At 42.6% G+C, this 17007-nt stretch overlaps 1 protein-coding gene across 4 annotated transcripts in view; it reads left to right on the top strand.

Annotated features, from left to right (window-relative positions):
- tjap1 (tight junction associated protein 1 (peripheral)) overlaps positions 1-17007 on the top strand; it is a 247775-nt gene that overhangs the window by 163197 nt on the left and 67571 nt on the right. For all 4 annotated transcript variants that reach the window (XM_060925556.1, XM_060925555.1, XM_060925558.1 and 1 more), the window contains exons 3-4: positions 12587-12782; positions 15891-15919. In XM_060925556.1, coding sequence (XP_060781539.1) covers positions 12627-12782; positions 15891-15919 — 185 coding nt within the window. In that variant the 5' untranslated portion in view covers positions 12587-12626. The remainder of the gene's footprint in view (positions 1-12586; positions 12783-15890; positions 15920-17007) is intronic.

Genomic DNA, 17007 nt, shown 5'->3' on the forward strand with positions numbered 1-17007 from the left:
ATGTACAGCATTTTTCCAGGGAGGAGGTTGCTCTGATTTGATTAAAAGACACATCCCTATCGATTTGTAACTACTTCATTGTAGAAGTCGTATTAATATGACAGATGTTTTATATTTTATGAAATGCTTTGCTGCCTCACGAAATGACTCCACTGGTATATATGGTATATAAGTTTATCCCCACCCCGCTGTTGAGCCTCATTTATGCTCCCTTTTACATATGAAATATAAATGCGTCCATTTCAAACCAACACTGCCCACGTACTTGCATGTGTCTTTATGTTGGCAGAGATGTTAAGTAATGCATCCACTAGAGGGCAGCTGAGAGTCAAAAGTTTCTGACAACAACAAATATGGTGATGTTTGAGGAAATAATAATATACCTTTTTAAGAAAGAGACAGAAAAGGAGGAAGTGTTGTAGAGGCTGTCAACATCATGGAGATGTTTAAAATTTCTTACTAAATCGCATAACCTTTCCTCAAAAACTTCCACCATTTCAAAAAATTTTTACGTATTGCTTGAACTATTGGCCCCATGGTTTACGTGTTAAACTTGAGCATAAATGAGCCTTTATTGTTGCCCTGCTTCAGCTGGGGTCTTTGTTCAGTCCTGATTTTAATCCTTCTGTTCTATAAACTAACAATTATAGATCACTAAGGATCACTGAAGATGTAATAATGCGAATTATCACTTGTGTGGCTATTACACATGTAGTGGTGTATCATGCCACGATAAATCACAATACAAGTTTATCACTATTTGAACAGACGAAATAAGAAATGAACGGCGATTATCCGGCTGAGTAAGCTTAGTTTTTTCCTCGCTGTAATTGTGTTAGGGCCTCTGCATGCTCTTGCGACAAGGCTTTCACAGATAGCTTTTCGCAGACGGTTGTAATTTATCGTTGAGCGGGGAGTAATAGGCGTGCGCGATGTTATTCACCGCCACAACGCAAGGGGGCGCGAAGTCGCGAAATCGCTAGGAGTAGTTGGTGGGTGTGGTTAGTGGAGTGTTTATCCTCCGGTTACTTATAATGACTAGAACTGGAGTCGTATAGATGTACGTACTTCCTCACTTCCTCTATCAACCGCTCTTCGTGCTGCTCCATCTTCGCTCGTGTTTTTAAAAATGGCGGTCGTGAAAACAAACCAAACCAGGAAAGTAGGGAAGCGGAAGTGCGTGTACAGCGGATGTAGAGTGGACCAATCGGAGCCCTCTTGTCTGCGACGCTGTCTGCGAGGCTTCTGCGGTGGTCACAATTTTTGGGAGGTGCGCGCAGAGCGTCTGCGAAGGGGGGGCTACGCAGACGCCATCTGCGAGGACTGGGTTGTCAGCATAAATTGGCCTTTAGACAGGAGCACATGGAGTAGCAGGAATACACATGACTTCAACCTAGGCAGAAGGAACACAGCTCGAATGGTGCAAAAATGCGCGCACACAAAAAAAATCTAAAATCAGAGCTGTTTTTTTACAGACTGCTGAAGAAAAACGGAAGTAGTCCAAATGTTCATAAGTTGAAGATGTTAAGAAAAGGCCTATTTGTTGTTGACTTTCATTTTTAATAAAAGGAATATTTTAGTTCATAGGTTATTTTATTTTTTTCATGGTCCAGTTTCCATCAAATCCTGAGCTCTGATTGGCTGGCGAGCGGGTCTGTATCCTACGGTACGGACCACAGTTACGGACCTCTGGCGACTCGCTCGTTCACAACAACAAACGTAGCAATTTTTTGTCAAGATTTATTTTCGCATTTTTCGGGAGAATAGCATTAATTTTACAGCATGGATAGCGATAACGACAGCGTTCACAGCGAAAGCGAGTTTTACTACCCTGAGGGAGACGAAATAAAAGAAAACCTTTCAGGAGAAAGATAAAAACCTCTAACTGTTGCTAACGCCGAGCAAAAACATGGCTGAATCCTGAATGACTCAATTTTGTATAAATAGGGGACTACATAGGCAGCAGAATGTTTTTTTTTTTGTTTGTTTTTTCCCCCCCCGCCATGGAAGTGCACTTGTATACCGAGGAGGAAGCCATTTGCATTACAGCCTTGAATGAGGATTCAAAATGGCGGCTCGGCTCGGTTTTCCCTTTCGGGCGCTCTCGTTTTCTGTTAGAATTTGGTAAAGAAAAAAATAAATATATTATTTACCAGCTTAAGGTCGGTCCGTATGGTGAAATAACGTGACCTCGGCCCAGAGGGCCTCGATCAGTACTTTCAAGACCTCGGTCACGGTATTTCACCATACGGACCTCCCAGCTGGTAAATAACATATATATTTTACTACAGCTTTTACAGACGTGGGTAAATAATCATCATCATTGATTCTTAAGAAATTAAAAAGGTATTTTTTTTATTTATTTAGCAAAATGAATATGTTAATAAAGAATAGGAAAATAAATGTAATTTTTTTGGCAATTTTCATTTAATATTTTTTTCAAAAATGTCATGGGGAAAATGGAATCGCAAATTGGTTGAATCATTACATGCCTAGTAACTATGAAATTTTGATTGTTAAGGGCTTAATAAAATGGTATTTCTGCTGGAGTGGCACGTACAGTAAAAACACTAACACGATTAAATTAGTGTTTCATTGTGCTGAACAAATTGTGCTGATTTCTTGAGGGTATTTTATCTCTGCTCAATATTACCGAACATTTTCTACCTTAATCTTGAAAGTTGATATTCTTGTTAATCAGGATTGATAGAACTGGCCGTTTCCCGTTTCCTCTTGAGATAATATCTCTTCAGATGTTCGAAATGCTCGTACTTTGTCATTTATAGTTTAAAATTTCACGCCGACCCCTCATTTTGAGGTTCACTGTATGTTTTGTTGCGGTTATGAGCTACAGTAGACATTTTGTCTATTTTTAAATGTCTATTTACACAAAGAATGACGCACTTGACCTATGTGAAAATCAGTGATGTACACAAACCACAAAAGAATTTAATAAAGCATCCAACTGCAATTAAAATGTCAGGTTTCTGAGAAATGAATTACAGCTCTATTATGAAGTGCACTCAATTATAACGAAGGGCACTCCATTATGAGACACTGCGGCTCTTGTGTGGGCCTGTAAGTGTAAAGGCCACATGCTTGGAAGTCCACTTTTCTGTTCGTGAAGGAGCTTCTGTAAGTCCCTTGATGAAAAATGTACAGCTACTCGATGTAACTAGTGGTTGCCGGTATTAATCTTATGCCTTAGACACGTGTACTTTTCTGAAGGCACACAAAAATGCTCATCGGTCATTTGCTATCTTAAGAAAGCCGATCCTGCACGGTGCTCAAAAGCTCTTTTGTCTCTTGTCCTCTCATATAGTGGCTGATTTTCCCAGTGAGTCCTCGGCAAACAGGCCTCGATTATTTTTGGAGGATTAAAGCTCGGAGGCAACGGTTTTAATTTGATGCACATTTGAAACTTTATATGTTTAAAAAAAAAGCTCTCTGTAATGTTCTTCTGGTCCCAATAAGTATTGTTAATAAGTAATAATTAAAATAAGTTAGCGCGGATCGTGGCGAATTTCTGTTTAGCTATTTCCGTGACCACTCGGTGCGTGACGTCATTTCAGCCAAACAAACCGCTTGAGTTGAGTCCACTTCCTGTATTTTCATTGCCGTTCGGCTTGATTACAGACGTGCGTTCGGGAATTTCCAAAAAAAAAAAAGTGCCTTATTGTCGTGCAGTGAACTGTAACAACGGGACCGGTTCAGGAAGAAGTTTTTACCGTTTTCCAAAAGAGGAGGAGAGTGGATTGTGTGTGAGACGCGAGAGGGTTGGCAGCTGGATAAATACACCGCTCTGTGCTCCGATCACTTCGAGGAGGATTCATTGATTCATTTGTGAAGAATCCCCATCTGTTGGAGAGTTTAGGTGTCCGTATCGGACAGAGAAGGCTCAAACCTGACGCTGTTCCGACAAAATTCGAGCACAAAATCAAGCAGTCAAAGAAGAGACGAACCAGCAGTGCTCAAGCAAAAAGGAGAAGATTGGAGGCCAACATTTTTACCTTTGCTTGCAATTTTTCAAGTAAAGAATCCTGAGGGATCCTGTACAGTCAGTGTGTAAATGAGACAAAAGGGACATTTCCTTGTTTAGAGTAGGCTATAAATAGTATAATGCTTGTATTGATATTAGCAATAAATTATATTAGCAGTATCAACGAATCCACGGTCTGTTATCGGGATTGTGTGTGAGATCAGAGTCGGCCGAGTCGCTGTCCGATTCCGAGGCCGCACGGTCAAACCAGTGAGCCACATTCCCCGATTGCTTCACAACGGCCATAGGCTCATACATGTATGGTTTCACCTCTCAATATTTAATTTGGAGAGTTCCTACTTCAAAATCGCCATCGGTTTCAGACGTTTTACATAACCAAAGTCCGTACACGTGTGCTCGGTTCACAAGTAAACACAGAGCTGCTCCCGGTCTGTTTGGCTTAAATGACGTCACGACGGCCCCCTGGCGGTGAAAGTGCACATAAGTGAGATGTAAACAAACCTTCGGAAATTGGGCAAAACAGTATATTTTAAGCATTTTATTCAAATTTAGAGTGCAATTTAGACACCAGGAAGATTTAATTCGCATTTTGGGTCGTTGTTCTAGACCAGGGGTGGCCAACCAGTTGCAGACCAAGAGCCACATTTTTTACTGTGTTACCGCAAAGAGCCACATCATACACATGGGCACACTAACATCATTCATCCCTTCCTCTCTCTCTCTCTCTCTCTCTCTCTCTCACACACACACACACACCTCTTCTCAGCCAGATTAATAGTAAATGTCACACACCAACATATTTACTCCTACAGTACTAAGACCACAGGCTGAGGCCAGTCATTTTTAACAATGAACATTGTGTGCACTTACTATGCATGCTGCTTAGTGGGACTCATGGCATTATCAAAAAAAAGCCACACCATACACATGACCGCACATGAACATCGCCCCCCTTCCCTCACAGACACACACGCACACGCTCAAGCACTCATCTCTGCTCAGCCAGATTAATAGTAAATGTCACACGCCAACATGAGAGAAATTTACTCCTTCAGTCAGTACTAATACCACAGGCCAGTCATTTACAGCAATCAATATCGTGTGCACTTACTATGCATGTGGCTTAGTGGGACTTCTGACATTCCTTGCCTTGAACAATCGTCTTCAAATCTGGCTTGTATTCCGTCGTTGCCACTCGAAGCAGTTCTTTCACATGGGTGTCAGTCAGAACAGAACGATGCTTTGACTTCACGTGTTTCATGGTAGAGAACATAGACTCGCAGACGTATGTTGACCCAAACATTGACAGTATCTTAAGCGCAGCCCGTTTCACATTCGGGTATTTTTCCAATGGCACACTTTTCCAAAACTCAATGGTGCCTTCCCTCAAAACAGGTTTCAGTTGGTCTTCCTCACGAAGATCGATCATCTCCAACTCAGCCGCAGCCTCATCTGTGACAAGCGGGGCTTTCAAACAGTCCATCTCCGCATTGAATGGGTCGACGAGGAACGTAACCTGTGGCCTTTTCAGTTGTATATCACGGAACCGGGTTACAAAGCTTTCGTGCAGGTTTTCAATTAGTGTGGCGTATCTGGCGCTGAAGATTGGAAGCTTTGAAATGAGCTAATGATGACTGACATAAGGCAGAATGGCTTGCCATTACGTTCAACAAAAAAAGTATAACCCCACTCTGTTAAAAATGTCCTATGTTCGTCTTCATATTTTCGTTTTGCTGTGCATTTTTTCATTGCCATTTTGAGAGGCTACTTGACACAAGATACACCTTGCCCAAAAACTTAGCGATTATCTCACGCACATGCGCATTTGACATGACCTGAAAATACCGTAATATACCCAAGCAAAGCGAAGATGCATTTGACGAAAATACCATACTGAACTCGAGCAAAGCGCGCGCACACATTAAAAAAAAAACACATACACAAACATCGATATGAATGTCAGAGCCGCATGACACCGGGCAAAGAGCCGCGGGTTGGCCACCCAAGCTCTAGACAATAAAGTTGATATTCTACATTTCACTTCCGACCGTTGCCTATGACCTTTAACCTCCGAAGTCAGACTGTTTGTTTTTGTGTGTGCAGTTTTAATTTCTTGTACAATTTCTCATTGTCTGTATTTAGTAACATTTCACTTATTAGAGAAGCCAATGAGCTGCACAGATCAAGCATGTGCTTCAAAAACACATCAGTGTTGCTGCAAGTAGAGTTTCTTTACAGGCTGATTATTATTATTTTTTTGGGGCTTTTTTCACCTTTATTGGATAGGCCAGTGTTGAGACAGGAAAAGAGCGGGAGGGAGAGAGAGAGATGGGGGGGATCGGGAAATTACCTCGGGTCGGAATCGAACCCGGGTTCCTGAATTTATGGTATGGCGCCTTATCCACCTGTGCCACCTGTGATTTTAAAAAGGAGAAAAAGAACACTTTATGGCAGCGGTTCTCTTTAAAGTCCTGTTGCTGTTTTGTGGTGTGTTACAGTCTGTAATTAATAAGCCAATCTCCTTGTGTGTATGTTAGTGTTATCGTGAAGAAACCTTTGTCACATGCACACTTCAAGCACAGTGAGATTCATCCTCTGCATTTAACCCATCTGAAGCAGTGAACACATGCACACACACCCAGAGCAGTGGGCCGCCACACTACAGCACCCGGGGAGCAGTCAGGGGTCAGGTACCTTGCTCAAAGGCACTACAGCCCAAGGCTAGTCTGGCTAATGTGACTTCAAAGCTCTGCGAGCATTTGGTCTGGCAAAGATATTAAGCCCAACCGTTTCCCAAAGCGCGTGGTTGACCCGCCTCCCTGAAATGCCTCAGTTTGCTACTGGTCGAAGCCAGAAAAGGCTGTGACGAAGCTTAAACCAATCACATCACTCTTTCCTCTGACGTATGTGACGCGACGGAAACTGCTTGAGTAACAGGAAGAAGATAAATACCTCCAGGGCTGCTCTTTGCTCCGTTTTCAATGAGAACTTCCCGTTGAATGCTTTCAATACAGCATCTACCGCTGTGTCAAAGGCTTGCCGCTGCTCCATGTTCGTAATGTTTCTAGTGAATGAAGCGCTTCCGGCATAGATTCTGTAAACAATCTATGGCTTCCGGTCGCAGTGCTACTACGTCAGTGCCTTGAACACGCCTCTACCCAGGGCTGTTGGAGATGCTCAAAGTTGATTGGCTCCCGATTTTTCGGGAGCTTGGAAGAGCTGGAGATAGCTTGCCTTGCCAGACTAAGCTCGCAACAGGCCCCCGTGTTGCATCACACTTAGGATGGGCGGACCCGGGCTAGCCCAAGGCCGCCCTACGTTAACCTAACTGCATGTCTTTGGACTGTGGGGGAAACCGGAGCACCCGAAGGAAACCCACACGGACATGGGGGAAGAACATGCAAACTCCACACAGAAAGGCCCCTGCCGGCTGCTGGGCTCAATCCCAGAGCCTTCTTGCTGTGAGGCGATAGTGCTAACCACTACACCACCGTACCGCCCTTTTATCTAAACAATAGTTTTAATCATGCATTTAACAGATGCTCTTTTCCAAAGTGAAGCCCAGCATACCCAGAGCAGTTGGGGGTTAGGTGGTCTTGCTCAAGGGCACTTCAGCCATTCCTGTTAGTTCAGGGAATCAAACCAGCAACCTTTTGGTCCCAAAAGTGCATCTCTAACCTTAAGGCCATGGCTTCCCTAAAAACCTATAGTGTATGATCTCTCTTTAAACACGATTTTAAATCAGTGTTTGTTCGAAACTGCAAACCACTGGGTTCTTTTGTGTGTTTCATATACAGTGGGGGCCAGCATGGTGGTGTAGTGGTTAGCGCTGTCGCCTCACAGCAAGAAGGTCCGGGTTCGAGCCCCGTGGCCGGCGAGGGCCTTTCTGTGTGGAGTTTGCATGTTCTCCCCGTGTCCGCGTGGGTTTCCTCCGGGTGCTCCGGTTTCCCCCACAGTCCAAAGACATGCAGGTTAGGTTAACTGGTGACTCTAAATTGAGCGTAGGTGTGAATGTGAGTGTGAATGGTTGTCTGTGTCTATGTGTCAGCCCTGTGATGACCTGGCGACTTGTCCAGGGTGTACCCCGCCTTTCGCCAGCTGGGATAGGCTCCAGCTTGCCTGCGACCCTGTCGGACAGGATAAAGCGGCTAGAGATAATGAGATGAGATATACAGTGGGGTCCAAAAGTTTGTGACCATTAAGCAAAATGCTTCTGTTTTATATGATTATGAGCTCAGCAATCACTTGACTGAGAACCTAGAATAATATATTAATTTGAACGTGACAGTTTGTACTGGAGCCGGCATGAACTTCACAAGTTTCTATAAAACCTGATTACATTATAAGCATTTCGCAGCCGCTCTTATCCAGAGCAATGTACAAGTTCAACAATTTTTACCGATTCTGCATGTCTGAAGGAGACATAAGAACATGCACACTCCACACAGAAAGGCCCTCGTCAGCTGTGAGGTTTGAACCCGGAACCTTCTGGCTGTGAGGCAACTGTGATGACCATTACACCACCGCGCCTGAGGAGTCCCATGGTTTTGATCCAACATGAGTGTCTTCTGATCGTGCTCATAGGTGTAAGGGATCAATTTCAAGGAATATCAGGGTGGGTTTTTTTTTTTGTTAATTAAAAAAAAAAAGTCACAAATTTGCATCCATTTAAAGTAACCAATAAATCTCACAGAATTATGAATACTGAATATTTAAGATTTTGAACAGTTTCTTTGCTTTAATTATTTCTTTAATGCTTTTATTTCCACATCCAGTTGGCAGATAAATCATTTCGGCATTCTGAGGCAGCCTCTCGCACAATGTTTTGACTGAACGTGTCCCTGAGCCTGAATGAATGTGTCTGTGTGTTTTGATGTGACCTGAAGCTCCTCCCTTAGTCGCACAGTCCTGGAAATGGCATTGATTTTACCATTTGGTGGAGAGCTGTGAACCACCAGCCTTTTATCATCGCTGTTTTATCAGTAAAGGTGGGTTTCGTTGCTCTCTTAAAGCTAGACGGCCTTTCAGTTTCATAAAATCGGTGAAATTTAGTTCCCTCTGAAGTTTGGTCATTGTCATGTGTTTATTTCTGTAATATCTCACAAAATATCAGGCCATTCTGTGGCTGGGAAGTTATTTAATTTGAGGGGATTCCCAAGCAAATAATATACGTGAAATCGCTCGCTTCGCGCAGTCAAGCAGACAGAGATGGTCCGTGTGCGCATGCGCAGGTTTCCCTTGACCGTGCACTGACCGTTCCGTCATTCTGTCACTCAACGAACACCGAGGTGCTCGCTGACCGCCGATATTTATTAGTTTGGTCCTGTTTCTTTTCCTTCGCAACATAACGTCTTTTTTCTTCTCGCTTTCCGTTACTGTAGTTGGTCTTTCACGTTTTATTCGCACACTCTCGCGTCCAGCGTTTTTCTCTTCGGTTTCAAATTTGTATCCCACAATGCCTTGTGCGAACGGGGAAAGCCCACCATGTGATGCATGATGTAGTATCTTGAATTGAGTCATGGTGAAGCAGGAAAAAATAATGGAGAACTTGGGGCCACATGGCCCTAAATTCATTAATTGTTCTATTTAAAAAAAAAAACAACCCAATAATTGGAAGTCTGTGATTCGAATTCAGTAGTTTTCAGTCCACTGAACAAAAATAACTGGGTGTCAGGGAAAATTCTTTGTACGACCTAAACTTGAAAAATCTGAAAGGCAGTCTACCTTTTTAAACTAGCTGCTGTTTTAAAGAATGACCCTGTCAAACAGGAAGGTCGGACCTAGAAAGCAGAAGGGAGACTTGAGTGTGATAATAGATGACTTGCAACCACGTGATCAAAATGTGCTACGTCGTGAGCGTCCGCCATGATGGCGGATATACAAAGCAACTAGGATGGCAGCCGCTGAAAGCGTGTCTGTAAACAATGCTGAGTTTTCTCAGTATTACGACGATTTGAACGGTCGAGCGAAGGTTCGATACAAAGAGAAGATAGGTGTGCGTGGTTTTGACCCGTATTATTTTAAAAAGTCAGACTTTTCTGATGCTTCTACTGACCATCGAGTACCCAGATATCGCATTCTATCTGGTTTGGGTGCCAAAGAATCAAGTCCGACCTTGGACAAAACACAGCCCGTTTTCTGAGCGGGTGCCCAGTCTGGATTGTTTCTATCGTATAATTCTGCTGGCGCTCCTAGAAGCGAAATGGTAATACACGTGTTAAAATTATAACAATGACCAAGTGAGCCATGACAAGAGAACGCTCATTTTATAGCAAAATTCTAGCAACATGAAATAAAATTCTTCCATGATGTTATTGAGAGCGCTTTTGACTCTCACCGGAGATAAAATGACGACTGCAAACACTAGTTTCCTCGCCCTCTTTCCGAATCACGGACGAAAATCGGAACATGCCACGATCACGAGTACTGATGTGACCACAACCGTATACAGCACAAAGAGATGGCAGAGCTAAAAGAACGCTTAAAGCAGTGGAAAACCAAAGAGAGTTGCGTACGCGTGACTGTTTTGTATGGAATGTCGCTTGACCCCGCATTTGTATCTCCACCAACATGGTCGACATCCGGGTTTCTATTTTGCTTCGACGTCGCTTGCAAGGATTTCCACACAGAGACTGGGGGAGGAAATGTCTTTACCGGTACATGTATCCGGTAAAAATTTCAACATCCGAAAGAATTTATTAGGTTCAATAGGCTTTGGCTTATTTTTGTGCAGTATTGCTGGCTTCGATAAAGGCAACATGGCAGATTCTACCGTAACTGGATCCATTAACCACTTGCCCACAAAATAAGAAATTTTTCTTGTCCTTTTTTCAGTGAGGTAATATTTTCAAGATTGAAAATATGATATTTGGTCTTCTAAAACAGCACGTCATTTAAAAATACACTGAGTATATCAATAAAAGATTTTTAAAGAATAAAAGTTCTATTTCTTTGGCATATCTGACAGACATAACTCCCATTTTAAAAATCCCTTTCATTATCCCTGTTGCTATCGTCAGTGAATTTCTGTCAGATGACCTGACGATAGACTCGGCCATTATGGATCTATGGTAGTTATCGTGTGGAATCAGGCTTTATCATTTTGGGGTGTCAACAGAGAGAGTTGAAATAGATTAACAGCGAAAAAACTATTTCGTTCACGAGAGAAGCCCAGAGTTATTTTTAAAAAATGCTATCGTCAGTCTGTCAGTCTAATGCACCTGACGATAGCAAAATTCAAGCCCTCACCACGCACATGTTGACTGACGCAAAGAGGAAATTCTACTGCGCATGATTTTTGTGACAGCAGACATTTACTTCCGGGCAAGACTTGGAGTTCTGACAGCGAGATTACATCAAATAAATCAAGGTAAGATTTTCAGTCAGCTATCCTGACGATAGAAATTTTTGGCGATAGAAACATTGAGAATATATTTGTGCATTCATATTTCAATTTTTCTGGAGGAAAACTATCGTAAGTTGAGAGAAATCAGAGCCACTTGCGACCCTTTCAGCCGACAGGCCATTTCAGTGTGTTATTTCCCCGCGAAAGTGACACAGTCGTGTCTATCGTCACTGTTCTGACAATTATTGTTGATATTTCAATTTTGAAAATAAATTTTAGCTTTTTTTATTTCAATATTTTATTTTATTATTTGGTTCTAGTGATGAGGTATTTAATATTATTACTAAATTTGTCAGATTAATAATGTAAGAAACAGTTTTGTTGCTATTGTCATCTAGAGTGTCTGTCAGAATATGATGGTAGACGTTAGTTTGTCCGTCAGATTTTGATGATAGAAACCGATATGTTTCTATTGTCATTTAGCGTGTCTGTCATGTCAGGCTTTTATTAATTAGTTACCAGGACTACTGTCCTAAAATTTACTGTGAATGTCCAAGACCCCAAATGCTACTAGAAAAACTTAATAGAATGATCAAAATAATCAATTCAGCAATTTAAGGAGATGGGACTTAACTGGCCTCGGTTATGGTAGAATCTGCCACATTGTAATTTGATCTTGATCAGAAAGGGTCAGCCCCGTGTCAGTAGGTGACAATGCAGAAACTATGTTTTCCCATTCTATTCCCATAGCTTCCTATAAGGATCATGCATTCCAACGACATAGTGGTTTATCTGTTTGAAATACACTTCAGCTTGTAATCAATGACCAAGGCAAATCCACTGCTGACTTCTCCCCTATTGTCCCGAATTATTTCTTCTTTTCTATCTCTCCCATCCAGCTTTGTTGCAAACGCTTTCACGACACGTTCTCACATGCACATTCAGATTAAAAAATAATACTGCACAGAAATATTAACAGATCTTCAATGGTTATCTGAAGTGGCATGCCACTCCTACTCTTCCCCAGTCTCTGATGGTCTGCTTCTGGGCATTTTTTTTTTTTCCCCCTCACTGCCCAGTGCTGCTGCATTCATCAAAGCCTATCGATTTAAACTGTGTTTTGATGGAGGTAGTGAGCTAGGGGAGAAAGGGGATAGGCAGATGAACCTGAGCAGTTGTTTCCATGAAGCAGGACTCTCGGTTGGTGCTCTTGTGATACCTTTATGCCTATCTCTTGGCAGGATTAACAGTCAGTGTATGGATAGAGACTGAGCTCCTAGAATGACGAGTGCAGCACCAGCCCGCAAGCCGTACCGTAAAGCACCTCCGCAGCACCGTGAAACCCGTCACAACCAGCCCATGTTCCGAGAGGACCTTCGTGGGAGCCCCACAACAACCTGTGACTCTTCAACTCCAGCCCAGCGTGACTCTAGTCAGGTAATTTGTCCCCAAGATTATTCTTCCATTTTGCAGTGCACACCCTTTACTAGCCCTTACCCAAAGTACTCAGACGTTCGGACAACCCGGGCAGTCAGACAGTCAGACAGTCCGGAGGTTTTCTCGTCATCCTGGTCAGACAGTGAACTGGAAGTTTCCAGTCTTTCTAGCTTAGAGCTCATTGTCCTTCCTCCTCCGCGGATATTCAGTCATGGTGCTGTTGGAGTGACGCTTCCTCCCAAACCGAACAAGGGCATGAACCGGTTTATTAGCCGTAGCGAGGACCTGCTTTTGAAGTCCGTTGAAGAGGAGCACCCTAGCTGGAAAGGGTCCCCAGCCCACTCCAGCAGAAATGGGGAGCGCTCATTAGTCTTTAAGAAAGAGGCAGAAATCTGTGTTCCCAGAGTGGAACGGCACCTTTCCAAGTCTATATTTCCAACACGGGCACCTCCAGCCAAGGGTATCCTTAAGCAGACACAGTACCTGAGAGTACATGCGAAGGACAGCCTACGCAAGTCCAAATCATCAGAGATGCTGGGATGGAGCCACAGCCAGAAGAGAAAGCCCAAGAGCGTGTCCTTGGACCGGGAGAGGAAACCAGGTGCATCTCCCCCAGAGCGTGATGCCTCCGTGTCCTCGGTTTCACCAAATTCGGTCCTGCCAGAATGGAAGATCCGGCTTCTGGAGGAAAAGCTCAAGTTCTCACAGTTCTTGGATGAGATTACATACAGAATTCTGAGCCCTGCCAGCTTAAACTTGCTGGGTTATAAAAAGCAAAAAATCTCTAAAGGAATCCAGGCCCAGCTGAGTCCTTGTCAGCAAGCAGATCCCACGAAGCATAAAGGGAAGAAGCAGGAGAGGATCCAACCTTGGGGTGAATGTAACGCCCAACAAGACAGAGAGGCAAGGAGAGAGAAGAAAGGCAGGTGCAAAACAAGACGTGTTTCTCTGAAGGACAACTTGGACCAGGAGCCAGATAAATGGCATATGGATCCCAAGATGGAAGGAGCACGACAGAAATCCAAAGGTTCTGATTACGGATGGATTGGGGTTTGTGGCGATTCCATGCAAAGCAGTGAGACAGAGTGGGATGGCAGAAATCGACAGGGGGTTCAACAACCACCACCATCCCACCAGTCAGTCCAGCTGGAGCCGAAGACTCCGCCGAAGGACACTGTGAATAAATCGGGCCTGGCAATGGCTGGAACGTCTACAGTTCATATGGAAAGTGAAAACAAACCAGCATCACAAACTGCTTTTTTGGTTTTATCACAAATTAAGGTATGTGTGCCAAATGTTTTCCTTTATTCTCCATACCCTTCTGTCATTGATTTACTTAGAAAATAAAAAAAAAATTGTTGTATGCCAGATTTACTCGTTTTAAACAGACAAATTAGTTTGTCCCCCCCCAACACACCTGCGAACCAAATGAGAATAACTATTGTTGTCGAAGACAACAGCATGATCCCTTGTTGATGGGGGGAACAGATAAATTGAGGCTTAAAACCGGGCTTAGTAAAGTCTGAGATTGATTAAGGAGATTTTACAGAACCTTGTAGACATGTATATAAAAATTTTTAATTTTTTAATATGGGGGAAATTTTGTAAATTGCGGACATGAGCTAGTTTCATGTGGTAACGATATACAAAAAATTCACTAAATGATAATACTTGCACTCAGTTTAATGTATTTATGGTAATTTGCTGTTTGTTTGGGGATTTTTTATTTTTATTTTTTTTGGGGGGGTGGGTCGGTCTTTGTCCTACCAAAACAGGCACGCACACTTATTGTTAAACTGTTCTTCTTATACCCCTTTTCCACCAAATCAGTTCCAGGGCTGGTTCGGAGCCAGTGCTGGTGCTGGTTCACAACTCGTTCAACTTGCGAGCCAGCTGAGAACCAGTTTGCTTTTCCATAGCTCGCGGTGCTAAGGGAAGCCACGTCATTACGTCGCTGTATACGTCAGTTACGGCGCTACGTTTGCATAAACCTTGGCGCGAATATCAAAGCAAAAACAACACGGAAGAAGCAGCAGCGGCAACAACAACAATAATAATAATAATAATAATGGATGACTTCGCGTTTGTACAGCTGCTGCTTCTCGTCGCTTAAAAATGGCGATCTTTCGCAGTCGTTATTGTTGTTGGTCTTAACAACTCCGCCCCCCCGCTGACGTAAGCGGTTCTTTCCTCTGGCCCAGCAGAGAGTTGGTGCTAGCCTGGAACCGGTTTTTCTGGCCCCAGAACCAGTTCTTTGTCAGTGGAAACAGAAAACCCGGTTCCAATCTGAGCACTGGCCCCGAACCAGCCCTGGAACTGCTTTGGTGGAAAAGGGGCATTAATGGCTCATTTTACAGAGCTTGAGTCTCCGCTATGGATAAATTTTTTTTTTTTTTCATGAAAACATACTTCGGCATGTGGAAATGTTGTTCTAGAGACCTTGGAATAACAAATTTACAGCGCCAAAAGAACGTCTGTACACATTTATGATTGTCCATTTAGTATCTCGTCATATTAAATGAATGTTTTGCTGCATGGTACACACCTTTATATATGGGATGATATACAAATGATCAGACACCCTTATTTTTTTTTCATGAACTTGTCAGTTTTATTTTTAAGCCTTTTTCAAAAATGCAAATTTAGCATTGTCCATTGAGCTAAGCTTTCTCGAACCGCGCTGTGGGATACTTTTGGCTTTTAATTGGCAGACCGCTCCAGGTGCCAGTGATTTTATAGCACCACGAAACAAGCATATTAACTTTCCGTATTTCTTCATCTCAAGTGCACTTTTAAGGTTTCTGTCAACGTTCTCAGTGGTTAATGTTTTTTGCAGTTTCAAAATCAGCTTGTTCTTAATTAATTAATAATTCTGTTTTCCTGCGCAAGCTGTCCCTTCATACTTAATTACACTGTAGCTTCAAATCGCCGCTTTTAATTACCAGAGAGTGGAAAAATACTTTTTATAAAGCAGAATGGATTAATGAGTTATTGATTTAAAAACATTCATACTTGGTGCTGAATGTTTTTTTTTTTTTTTCCACTCATGTACTTGTATGCTCTTTTTTTCATTATCTTTATAGTAATATGTATGTATTTTTTTTTCAGGAGTCATTATCAGATGCTGACAAAATCAAGTAAGTGATTTTATTTTATTTTTTATTTTAAATTGTGCTCCTTTTCTTGCCATGTCTGAAATATATAAATTGGTTTAAACACGGTCATTTTTTTTTTTCTCGTCGTAAAAAAATTGGGTTGGCAATCTATTGTGTGCACGTCTCTGTGTTGCTCTTCGTGGCCCTTACATAATTGATGCGAGATATTTTTCATGTGCTAACCGTGTGTGTGTGGTGTGGGGGGGGTCTGTATGTTCTGTATGAGGGGTTTTACTGTTGATTTAAACCTGACACGTCTGTCTCTGGGGCAGCAAAGTGAAGACCGGGTAGACACGCTGGTAAGCAATGTGTCATGCAGGTGTCAGTCAGCAGGAGTGACAGAAAAGTCAGTGTCGAGATCAATCCCTGCACACTTGGAAGTCATCTTTCACTCTGCCGTCTTACTGCTCTTTAAGTACGTTAATGCTCAGTGGGATCACTGGTGTCTTGTTAGCCACTGAGAAGGGCTTCTCTCAGGAGTGTCTGTTAATACCATCTGTGAGAAGCTGCTGGAGCTATGTTTTGACCGTTTTAAATTATTCAAAATTAGTCACAGAAATTGTGCGTTTTGTTCATGGTGCACATACATACTTCATTTGTCGTTACTTGGCTACTGCGTTTATTCTGCGCATTTATTGCACATACTGTGTATTGTACATAAATTGAAAAATTTTCAATCACAACATAACTCGGTGAAAATTAGAAGCACGTCAATAAATGTCATTGTTGGAGAGAAATTGCATGTGCTTAGTGAGGGTAAACAAAACAAAACCAAAAAAGGTCCTCCCAAGTGATGTATGACCGAAGCCTTTGCGCCACGTGACACTGGCAGATTGATTGGCCTAGATGCTCACTGATGGGAGTTAAATAAGTGAATGATTTGAAAGGCTTGGTCACTGCTGTACCAGATACAAATGGAATAATCTCTCTCTAGTACTGTTTTTGTACCTTCTTAAGGACCAAGCTCAGCCATCCTGAGTCGATTCAAATTCTGTCCAAACGCTACTTTTTAATTGTTAATACAAGAGGATGGACTTGTCACTTTTCATACTCGGGTTCATACCTTGGGA

This window comes from Neoarius graeffei, chromosome 7 (assembly GCF_027579695.1).
Source record: "Neoarius graeffei isolate fNeoGra1 chromosome 7, fNeoGra1.pri, whole genome shotgun sequence".
Taxonomy (NCBI): Eukaryota; Metazoa; Chordata; class Actinopteri; order Siluriformes; family Ariidae; genus Neoarius; species Neoarius graeffei.